At 39.7% G+C, this 12,663-nt stretch overlaps 1 protein-coding gene across 3 annotated transcripts in view; it reads right to left on the minus strand.

Moving 5' to 3' along the window:
* Window positions 1-630: 630 nt before the first annotated feature.
* LOC112512666 (GPI ethanolamine phosphate transferase 2) overlaps window positions 631-12,663 on the minus strand; it is a 44,516-nt gene continuing 32,483 nt past the window's right edge. For all 3 annotated transcript variants that reach the window (XM_025118742.1, XM_025118740.1, XM_025118741.1), the window contains 8 exons: window positions 12,506-12,640; window positions 4,428-4,524; window positions 3,935-4,160; window positions 3,732-3,825; window positions 2,562-3,554; window positions 1,834-1,926; window positions 1,455-1,729; window positions 631-1,328 (listed from right to left, as the gene is read on the minus strand). In XM_025118742.1, coding sequence (XP_024974510.1) covers window positions 1,187-1,328; window positions 1,455-1,729; window positions 1,834-1,926; window positions 2,562-3,554; window positions 3,732-3,825; window positions 3,935-4,160; window positions 4,428-4,524; window positions 12,506-12,640 — 2,055 coding nt within the window. In that variant the 3' untranslated portion in view covers window positions 631-1,186. The remainder of the gene's footprint in view (window positions 1,329-1,454; window positions 1,730-1,833; window positions 1,927-2,561; window positions 3,555-3,731; window positions 3,826-3,934; window positions 4,161-4,427; window positions 4,525-12,505; window positions 12,641-12,663) is intronic.

Raw genomic sequence — 12,663 nt, forward strand, 5'->3', positions numbered from 1 at the left:
TATATATAGTTCATGCATTTCTACTTAGATATGCATATTTCACGTAATCCACATAATAAACATGTATAAATTACCTCAACCCAGGTTGTCTCAAACCTGGTTATAACAGATAGTGGATTGATCAGTGTATACTTACACTAGTCTCCATTTGTTAGCAGTCTGAAATATTTATGTTATATAATACTCGTAACAATACACGAGAAAATTTTACTAACACATTGAAATTAATCATTTGCTAAGTTGTACAATTCATAATCATGGTGGAATAATACAATGCACAACCACAAGAAAAACATACCTGAAAAATGTGGAAAACAGTACTTTTATCATAAATAGTTGACCTAGAATTGCAATTGCGAACACAAGGCCACAATTGCGGACCGAGCATTCTTACGGACCTGACATCTAATTACGGGCTGGAAATAGGGTTTTGATCGGGTGCTGACTCGTGACACATCTGCAATATTGCATGTCATTAGGATGTTGGCTGATTTTGTAAAAAAATTGTCCTTTAGCCAAGTCCTCAACTTGCAGACTTGGATATTGCGGATGTAATGATTTGGGTCAACCCGGAAGAGAAATGGCTATGAAACCAATTTAAAATAATAATTAACTTTAGGTTCCGTTGTTTTTGTAAATAATTTTAAATTTTGGAGTTTATGATGAACATAAACTTCATATCCTTGATTTACAAAAACGTTTGACATCCCGACGCATTGCACAAGTACCCAAACTATGGGTTGGTTTCCTGTGAGAATGAAAGTTATGATGAGAAGAGTGAGAAGAAATCTCCACCATTTGATCAACCATAATTGAAGATCAACACTAATGAGATGTTTTAGATCCATTTCCGTGAGAAGCACAATTCATAGAGTAGGAAGGAGATTAAAAATGATCAATAACCCAGATCTTTTCTTACGCTTCTCACCTTCACTGCTATTCTCACATAATATTTCGTCCCCAAACTAGTTAGTAAAAACACACTTGTCGGCTTAAGCCACGTCTTGAGAAACATCACGACTTACCGCCATGCTATGCCATAACCCTTCATTGTTAATTGGAGTGTTGTACATTCAAAACATAATCCAAAAAGTAAACCATAACGAAAGTAAGCATCTCTCATTGTGCAAAATTCTGAAGGTTCTTTTTTCCATTTTGTGCGTAAGAGTAGCAGATCATAGAGAGATCAAGAATTAACACATGAATTATGATCCTTGTATTGACGTCTCCCCAAGAAAACTGATGCGCAAATGATATAAGTCACTGTTGAAGCAACAATAAGCACCCCAACAAGGACACAAACAGTCGTCACTACAATGTACATGTACCTGGGCGCGGTAATGGCATATTAATTAAATTAACGAAGAAATTGCATAATAAAACTGAAATAGGGTATCATAATATATGATTATAAGCATTAATGGACCATCTAGGAACTAAAGGGGAAGACTTACTTTGGTGAAAAGACGGTCCATATAAATAGATGGTTCCTCATTAGCAGCAGTATGATCGTGTATGCAACCAAAAGTAGAGAATTCAAGGCCAGCGGAACCAGACAAGGGAAACCAAGAATCATCTTGAAAAGTTGTCCCATATTTGCTTCCCGAAGAGGGTTTATATCTTTCATAGAGATTGACATAACCATGCTAAGGAGAGCTAACATTGGAGATGCATATGTTATCGCAAACATTATCAATCCACTCAGCACTGTTGAGTGACTAGAGATTCCCTGACAATTTTGACGAGGATGGTACAACAGTTACAAAAGATACAAGATTAAGGTTTTGCTTAAACAGAAAATCATTGGTATTCAACTCATTAAAGATAACATACGATGAAAGCTCTAGCAACATCAATGGTAGCTAGGGTGTTGGTGTTTCCAAGACTGAAATGGCCGGCCATTCCCAAATAATACAGTGCAGCAATCTGGATAAAAGAAACAAAAAATTAGTGATTGGAGAACTTGCAAGCAGAATAAGATCATCGGAAAGTATCACAAATTTTATGCAATATTTTTTCTCATGCAATGAGAGATATACAAAGTTGACCACAAATATTTCATAGCACTAAACATGGTAGAGTGCTATATTGTGTGGTTATTTGATATATAAAGGTCTCATTCACCATCATATCTAGCTTCAATATTAATGGTTGTTTAAAGGGGAAAAGTAATGAAATTCAGATCATAAACATGCCCCCTGCTAACCAAGAAAGATCAGCTTAACAACTTACAGGAAAGCAAAATGGAGCAAGACTAGATTTAAATTAACCATACCATGCAAATGCAAATATTAGCAATTCGATATGCTTTAGATGATAAACATGTCTACTACAAACTAAGGAAGATCAGCTTAAAGATTGTCACGAAAAACCTCCAAGTGCAAATAGAAGTATTAGTCTTTTTTCTGTTTAGCACACGGCATGCATCCTTTACTACTTCAAGATAAAATCAATCTAGCGCTCAGATAAAAAGCTCATATATTCAAGTTTCTTGCATCCAAAAATGTTGGTGAACATTCAGGCATAATACTTGAATGCATTACAGAGATCTGAGAATTGACCTCAATCCACTGCTTAACATCTGCACCACCATGAGAAGCATAATAAATGGTAGCAAGTATTTGTATGAGAAGCAGCGAAATAGGCATCAAATTGACAGGTTGTTGTAGCAAAAGTTGCAGAAGACACCAGCCAAACATGTATGTTGTCCCACTAAGGAACAAAGAATCTTTAATCAACAAAGACAGATCCATGCTTTGAAAGTTGGAAGTGAGATCTTGTAAATCAGTATGAGAGTTCTGAAATGACAAAACCCATGGTGATGCAATAACAGTTCCTGTTGTCAACATAACAAGAAAAGCGTAAATCAACCGTGCTGCTAAGCTTGCATCATTATCAGATGCTGCAATTCCACTACCCTGATACTTTATGACATACTGTAGAACCAGCAAACCGGCACATAAGTAGCTTAGTTCAATCACAATGATGATATAACTCTTTGACCATAAAGAAGAAAGAGCATACAAACATAAGCTGATTACAAGCACCACGGAGAGGAGTTGGAAAGATTTGATGCAGCTACTCCCAGCCATCTCAAGTGACTTTGAAATGTCAGGAAGGTGAGTCCAGTTAACACCACCTTGATGCCAGCCTCTCAAAATCCTTAGGGAAATGACAATAACTGCAATAGAACATAGTTGAATGCAGGTTCTATTGCCATTCCCCATGCTTGAATTAAGTAGATTCGATAAATCCCCACCCTTAGTAGACTGTATTGTTTGCCGGAGTAATACCAGAAAAAAGGTTGAGGTCATAAAATGCCATAGATACTGCTCTTCTTCAACCAGAGAGCTTGATCCCATGCTCAACACAATAACTACCATAACAACCACTGCCAAAACCTCAGCCAACTGGAACTTGTAGATTTGTAAATTTGAGAGCGAAGGCTCTCTCCTTGGGTAAATTTCTTTGTCCAATTTGAAAAGTAGGCCCAACAACATGGCACATGATAAAAGCATTGCCATAATCCCTGAGGCAAGTAGGCCAATGGGTTTCTGCAGTGGGTAGAAAAGTTAATAGAATAAAGCGGAAAGAACGTACAACTCTAAAGAGATAAATCAGGTATCTATAGCTTGTCAACAGTAAGTTTGCATGTCACTAAGCAATGCTATTCCATCCCCTTTATCCATGTCAAACAAAAATCTGGATCTATTGGAATATGATATGCTTACGTCTGTTGCTCTGTGTGACAGCTGCTTGCTTGCTGTTCTTAGGAACTCACTGTATGCTAAGACGGTGCACAGAAGATCATCATTGCTAGCAGACCTATATGCAGAATTTTTGAAGACACTATTATTGCCATGAAATGACAACTAATTATGTGTTATATTATATGCTTCAGATGTGTACAACACATTGATGTTATACGACCCACCTTAAAGCATGCTTGGACTTCCAAGACCTATGGAGAGCAGCAGCATCGAGATATAAGCAAGAAGATATCTCCTCCAAACTACCTTCATATTCATCGAGGCCAGATGAATAATCCTTCTTAACAGCTTGACATATAAAACTTCCACAAGTAGAATCAGTTGATTGGGCTTGAAGTAACCTTAGCAACTGCCACGAATTCAGTTCCAGTACCCTTAGTAGCTGGTGGTCTGCAAAATTCAGAGCAGAATCAACCAAAAGTTCAAGATAAAAAGACGACATACATTTGTAAATAATTTTACGTACAGGATTACTATCTTCTGCCAATTTTAAGATATTGTATGAATGAAAATAGAATAGCTTTCATTTAACTCACCACTCTGATGTCTAATGCCATAACTACATGTTACAACTCAAGACTCCTTTCATAATACCTTTTCTTATTCTTTTAATTTAAGTGTTTTTGCACCCTTATTATTAACTAGAAAAATGAAAACCTTCTATAGGATGAAATAAGTCAACGATCAGATGGCCAGCATTGTTTTTGGGAATAGGTACACCAAAAAGGAGAGCCAATGTTGGAGCAATGTCAACCTGAACCAACAACATAAGAGGTCAAATAATAAGACTACCATCATTTAGGTATTCAGCCATAGAAAATAAACAGTAATGCTGGCAATGGAACATCGAGATGATACACAAGTAGAGCGTCACACACATAATGTTATCAGGTGATTATATACAATTACTCTAAAAAAGGCTACAGTATTAAATTATTTCAAAATTAACTGTTTCACACTTCTGTATCAATAAAATCCATTAGAGTGCAATTAACAACTGCAGCTGTAGGGATAATTCAAGACCTTCATGAAGATGATGGAGAAAACAAATCAAACCAAACCAAACAAGCCAAATATATCCTACTCGTAAGGGCCAACGAGATGTAGGATGTGCGCAAACGTTTCCTCTACCTGAAGAGGTAGAGGTTGATTCATGAAAGACCTCCGGCTTGCTAATTTTTTTTTTCCGTTTAGCTGAAAGTTTGTAAAATAATTTTTGAAAGTTTTGAAGATTTTGAAAAGTTATTGAAGTGGTTGAGCTTGAGGTAAAGGGAACTATTTGTAAAATATGAGCATGAGCAAACGGGCATAAAAAAGCTTAGGCCTTCCCCCAACCCACCCTCTACCTTTCCACCCCCGCCCCTCATCCACAAAAGCCATTACTCCCAACAAATAATCTGCTACTCTAGTCCAGCTTCTTCAAGAACTCCTATGAGAAGTCATGTCCTTGGAAAGATCTAAGGCCGCCATGTACAGCCTCATATACCCGTCCCATGTCCTCTTCATCCCACCCCTCCTCCCACCCCCTCAACTGTTATGCTCTCCACCCTCCTCATCAGTGTCGTCAACTATTTCCTTTAAACGTACCTAAGCCACCAAGATCTTCCTTCCCTCATGGTGGGAAAAACATGTCTCTTCATTAAGAGAACATTGTGGCTCACAAGTAGAGACAATTAAGCACTAATTAGACATGCTATTAACACAACAAATTTCATTATATATCTAACACTCCCCCAGTTGGAGCATATACGTCAGACATGTTGAAGTTATCACATATAGAGCTAATTTGTGACCACGATTGTAGCTTCGCCACTATATTATTAATCTAATCTCTTGAGCAAATACATAGTAGCTCTATACATGGATTTGATGAGAGGTTCCAAATACTTCTCACAGAAAATGACACCAACCTTGCATTGTCCGTTCATCAAAATCTAGTGCATAGAGATACCAATCTATGATTCATTTCTAAAAAAAATGACATTCAACCCTAAACCCTATATATATATAGTGGACGGAAGGAAATCAAATTATATCAAATCATAGAGGATTTGATTATAATCACTTTCCTTCTTATAGGATTAGAATTGATTGCATATATATTCCTTATATTGTCTTAGTCTTGTTGTATAAATATGGGTCATTTGTTATTCAAATAATATAAGAGAACATTTTCTCCTTTTCCTATGTATATCATATGGTATCAGAGCAGCCCTTCGGATCAGTCTCATCGTCCCAAGCATCTTCATCGTTCACATCTGCCACGAACACCATCAGGCGATCAATCGTCCTCGCAACCATCACCGTTTTCCAATCATCGATTTCTGATTTTGTTGGATTCTTTTCAATCAGTTTCATATGAGCATCCTATCCTATAGTCCAGTCCTAGTTCCACATAACTAGGTGATTCTACTCTCCCCTTTGTCTCCAATCAATTACTTCAACAATGACCACCACTGATGAAACCTCCTCTCAGACAAAATGGACTAATGATCCAAATTAGTCAAGTAACTCCAATGGGTCACTCTACAGCCCTGAAAATGGTTCTTTGCAAATCATAACCCACAAGCTTGAAGGCATAAATTATTTACAGTGGGTAGTCTGCCAAAATCGTCATCTGGTTATGTTGATGGAACAGTACCGTGCCCTGATCAGAAAATCACCAACGAATCAGCAACCACCGACAATCCAAGCTACATTCCGTGGATCTCAAACGATGCCTACATTCGGATGCTTATCATCTCTACTGTGTCTGAAGATTCTTATCAACACATTCAGGGAAAAACATCACGTGAGGTATGGTTATCTCTTGAAAGAGCTTATGCCCCCGTTACAGCCTCTCATGAATTTACACTCAAAACTCAATTGCTTAGAATCACCATGAAGGGTGATGAAAAACCGGCTGATTACCTAAGCCTGCTGAAGTTGATCGAATATGCCACTGCTCTAGCAAACATTGGAGAACCAATGAAGGACAAAGACCTAGTAATGCTAACTATCGCAGGGCTTCGAGAGGAATACAATGTCATTAAAGGCAATTTACTGACCCATTTACCTCTTGTTCGCTTCAATGAACTGCATGGTCTTTTGTGTGATCATGACTATGTTTTTACAAAGAACTTAACTCCACAAGCTTTCCTGGCCAACACTGCTCCAATACCCCAGCCACTAACGGCTGCTGCATCTTCGATTCAACAACCGAATCTCGATCAACTTCAGCAACAACTCCAAAGCATTCAACTTGTGGCTTCTCAACTTGGTTATCAATTAAACCCCCTTCCCACCCCACGAGCTCAAGCATATTATGGTTCTCGGTCCTTCAACAATAACCGAGGTGGTCGAGGATCTCGTGGTTCTTCTCGTGGCAACTCACGTAGTGGTTTCAATAATCGCCCTCGGGATAGCAATAGCTCCCGACAGTTTTCTTGGGCTTCAACCCACAACACAGTCTATGGCCATTGCAACAGGTGTGGCATAGGTCATCTACCGTCTCAGTGCCCAAATCAGCCGAACCAGTTTCATCCTACACCACAGGCCAATTTTACATCACACTCAGAGGCTGGCTTATCTTCTGGTCCTACATGGAAACCATATACTGGTGCAACTCATCATGCCACACCAGACCTATCTAGCATGGATAACTCAAAGGCCTACTATGGTAACGATTCTTTACTTGTTGGTAACGGTAATTCTGTACCCATTTTTCACATTGGTTCATCCAAAATATACTCACTAAACAAAACCTTTACCCTAACCGACATTCTTCATGTTCCTCAACTAAAACAAAATCTCTTATCTGTTCAAAAATTTTGCCTTGATAACAATGTTTTCTTTGAATTTCACTCTTCTTATTTTGTTGTCAAGGACGAGTCTACTCGCACTACCCTCCTTACGGGCCCCAGTGAACAGGGTTTATACTCCATTCGCCTTCCTCAACTCAAGTCTCTGCCGAAGGTTGCCTTCACTGCTGTTAAAGCTCCTTCGAACATTTGGCATCAGCGTTTAGGACATCCTCATGCTCAAGTTTTTCGTTCAATTGTTTCTTATTGTTCTTTACCCGTTTCGGATAAATTATCAAATACTTTAAGTTCTTCTTGTCAATTGGGAAAATCTTCAAAGWCATCTTTACCTGATTCCACTTTTCGTAGCAATAATATTTTAGATCTTGTTTACTGTGATGTTTGGGGCCCTTCTCCCGCGCCATCTCTTGATGGTCATCGTTATTTTCTTTTATGTGTTGACCATTTCACACGTTATATGTGGATTTATCCCTTAAATCAAAAATCTGATGTGTATATTGTGTTCACACAATTTATCACCATGATTGAACGCCAATTTAACACCAAATTAAAGTGTATTCAATCTGATTGGAGGGGCGAATTTCGGCCCCTCACCAATCTTTGTCGCAACCTTGGCATCATCCACAGAAGGTCTTGTCCTCACACCAGTGAGCAAAATGGCATTGTTGAACGCCGCCATCGTCATGTTGTAGAAACTGGTCTCACTCTCCTGGCTCAATCCAGTCTTCCTCAATGCTTCTGGTCCCCTGCCTTTGAAACAGCTGTATACCTCATCAATCGTCTCCCTTCTCGTGTCTCCTCCAACAAATCTCCTTTTGAACAAGTCTTCAAACGCAAACCTGATTATTCCTTCTTACGAGTCTTTGCTTGTCAATGCTTCCCTTATCTTCGTCCATACAATCATCACAAAATTGAATTCCGGTCCACTCCCTGCGTTTTTCTTGGTTACAGCACCGTTCACCACGGCTATCGCTGTTTTGACCCGTCTAATGACCGGATTTATATTGTCCGACATGTTCGCTTCAACGAACATGTGTTTCCCTACCAGCCTTCACCAACCCCACCACCACCATCCACTCCTCCTTACATCTTTATATTTCCTAACCCACCACCCGGTTTCCCACCCGAGCCTCCACAATCGCCTCCACCACCACCCCCTCCTCAATCTCTTCCTCAAGCTCCTCCTCACGAACCTCCCCAATCGTCTCCACAATCTTCACCATCACCACCTATTCCACCTCCTTCTGATGCCTCCCCGCCCGAACTTACCCATACTCCTCCAMCCGTCTCTCGACCTCGGCCTTCCAACCTTCGCCCCAATCCCAAACAACCTGACCGATATAACCCAGCCGCTTACTCTGCCACCGCTTCCTCACCTCTACCTCTTAAACCCACCAGTTTTACCGTTGCTAACAAGTCTTTAGAATGGCGCCAAGCAATGGCTGATGAGTTGGCTGCRCTTCATAGGAATRGCAYGTGGACACTTGTGCCCCCTGTTCCTAATGCTAATGTTGTTAATTGTAAATGGGTTTACCGGTTAAAAACTGATGAAAATGGAAAGATTACCACGAACAAAGCCCGCCTTGTGGCCAAAGGTTTTCAACAACAGCATGGCGTGGATTATCATAGGTTTCAGCCCCGTTATCAAGCCTGTCACTATCCTTACTGTCCTGTCTCTTGCTGTCACCAACAAATGGCCTCTCAGACAGTTGGACATTCAGACCGCATTTCTGCATGCTGATCTCAAGGAAACTGTTTACATGCGTCAACCTCCTGGCTTCATTGATCAAACCAAACCTGATCATATCTGCTTCTTACACAAGTCGTTGTATGGGCTCAAACATGCCCCTCGTGCCTGGTTCATAAAACTGTCTACTGCTTTTCAACAGTTGGGTTTTTATGGGTCTAAAACCGACCCCTCACTTTTTATCCTTAAATCTCCGGGCTCTCTTATCTACCTTCTGGTATATGTTGATGACATCATCATCACCGGTAACAACTCCACTGCTATCGCCACCGTCGTTGACCAGCTCCATACWCTCTTTGCTCTTAAAGATATGGGGCAGCTACAYTATTTTTTGGGGGTCGAAGTTGTTCACAAAGGGGCAGACTTAGTTCTCTCACAACGGAAATATGTTTGTGAGATCTTACACCGTGCTGGCCTTGCAGACTGCAAACCRATTGCTACTCCAATGAGCACCTCTCAAGTATTGTTACCAAATGATAGCCCATTACTCGATGATCCCTCTCGCTATAGACAGACCGTCGGGGCTCTTCAGTATGCTACCCTTTCTCGTCCTGATATCGCCTTTACAGTCAATAAAGTTTGCCAGTTCATGCATGCTCCGACTGAAAATCATTGGGCCAGAGTAAAACGGATCTTACGTTACCTCAAGGGCACCATCAATTTGGGTTTGTGGATTCGTCACAACACGGGCTATCAGCTTCAAGCCTTTTCTGATTCTCATTGGAACCAAAATCTTCAAGCTTACTCAGACTCTGACTGGGGTGGTTGCCCAATCGATCGTCGATCCACGGGGGGATATGCTATCTACTTAGGCTCGAATCTTATTTCTTGGTCTGCTCGCAAGCAGAAAACTGTCTCTCGATCTTCAACAGAGTCCGAGTATAAGGCCATTGCAGATACTGTTGCTGAGTTGATTTGGCTGAAGTCTCTTCTTCAGGAACTTGGATTAAATAGCAAGGCTCCTACTCTTTGGTGTGATAATCTTGGCGCAACATATCTCACAGCTAATCCTGTCTTTCATGCCCGTACCAAGCATGTTGAAGTAGACTATAACTTTGTTCGTGAACAAGTTACTCAAGGGAAACTAATTGTCAAGTTCATCTCTACAGACGACCAAATTGCTGATATTTTTACAAAGMCCTTGCCTTCTCAGAAGTTTGAGTTTCTACGGTCCAAGTTGCAGATTGCTAACCGCGCTGAACTTGCGGGGGAATGTTAGACTAAGTCAACTAGTCTAGTTTATATTATTAATATTGTCTAGGGTCCAAAGTGTAATTAGTTTTACCTATATAAGGTGTATCAGATTATTATTATTTTTCAATCAATACAATCAATATCAAGTTTTATATCTGGTGGCCATGAAAAGCTTGGATATAATTACCAGTGACCTCCTTCAAAAGATCCTCACCATAAGGCATAGCAGGCTGAGAATTTCATATTCAATTGTTCTTGCTTGACTTATTGACTCAATGGACCCTTAAATTAGTCATACATCTTGAGTGCTCGATGTATGTATTTTGATCTAGTAATGCCTCCTAGATCGTTGAGATTCACACCAAACTCAAAGAAATTAAACATGGCATCAACACTGTCACCGAATATTTTCGGATCTACAGGACTTATGGCAAGAACTCGACTTGTATCTCAAAACCACACCTCTATGCACTGATTGCAGCATCAAATAGAGACAACAACTTGAAAGGAACGAGTCCTTGAGTTACTGACCGGATCGGACAACAATCCTGATGAAGTACAAGGACATCCGGTTAGTTGCTCACTCTTTCCTGATAAGGAATTGGCCTTTTCTGAAGTTTGTCGTGAAGAAGTACGTAGTTGGCTCATGCTTACTACCTCAGAGGCTCGAAATTCTCAACCTGTAGAGATCATAGATCTCTCTACATAGATCTCTGACAGATCTAATCTTAATCATGGACCAAACCGCCAAGGTGCAAGGCTCTGGTGCGATCATTGTCAATGACATGGCCACTCTTGAACCACTTGCTGGGAACTTAATGGAAAACCAGCCAACTGGGCTTCGTGACGCCCCAACGAAAGAAAGGCCTACCAAAGTCAAGCAAGTAGCAACACTAACAAACATCACCTCACCCTCATTCAGCAAGGAACAAATTGAGCATTTGTATACACTTCTGGATGCATCATCTATGAATTCTACAACTAGTTATGAGGCTCACAGTGCCTCATGCTTTAGTTGTACACTACATTAATTTTTCCTCGACTCTCAAACACCTTGGATAATTGATTCAGGTGCCTCTGATCAGGTTAATATCATTTATTTGATTCATACAATCCCTGTTTTAATAACTCTAGTATCAAAATTGCCGATGACACAATCTCTTCCGTTGCTAGAATCGGTGCAATTAGATCATCTGCTAAACTAATTCTTAAATATGTCACTTATGTTCCTTCTTTGAAGTGTAATTTGATCTCCTCCTCAACCATGACACTCTTCACCCTCCTGACTAGTGTCATATGTGGTTTCCATGAATATGCCCTAACCACCACAATCTTCCTTCTCTTAATTTAATCAAGATAGGAGCAACTCCTATCCTCCAAAAACCTCATTTAGTGTCCTATACGTACGTACATACATACATACATTGCATACATACATACATACATATATATATATATATATATATATCCTACTAGAGGTTCAAGGTAACACCCTTATACCCTTCATTTGTATGGTATGCACATGTAAATACATGTAATTGAAGATGTTTCGTGGTTTTTATGCACGTGTGTATGACAAATTACTTGCATACGGTACTGATGAATGGTTATTAAGGTGTTCCTTATTTTTTTCATTTTTTTGCGGTTTCCACTGAACCTAACCCATATAGATCTAAAAAAATTACCAAGACTAATCGACCACAAAAGAATGAGCTCAACAATAGTCAATGATATACAACAAACTCGATTATTAATGCAACCAGACAAGCATTTTATCATTTTTTTTGAAGTATATAATATTTATATATGGCAAATGCAACAAATAAACTCACACACCCTCCTCACCTATGGTGAGGTTTGAACCCTTGACCTCCTAGAAGGAAAAGGGCTACGATACCGCTAGGCCAACTTTGGTCGCAAAGACTATTAAGAGAAAATGCATTTTTAGCATTTTATCATACCAAAGACTATTAAGAGAAAATGCATACCAATACCTGATTAATTGTATCATCTGTTGCTGATGCATGACTATTTCTTGGGCCGATAAAAAGTGCCAACGAGTCTGTTTCTTCATATGAAGATCCCCCATGATTACCATTATTTTGCATACCATGATCACTAACTACTACCTGCAGATGAAATTGAAATAAGA

Source organism: Cynara cardunculus, assembly GCF_001531365.2.
Source record: "Cynara cardunculus var. scolymus isolate 2C chromosome LG 5, CcrdV1, whole genome shotgun sequence".
In the NCBI taxonomy this organism is placed as follows: domain Eukaryota; kingdom Viridiplantae; phylum Streptophyta; class Magnoliopsida; order Asterales; family Asteraceae; genus Cynara; species Cynara cardunculus.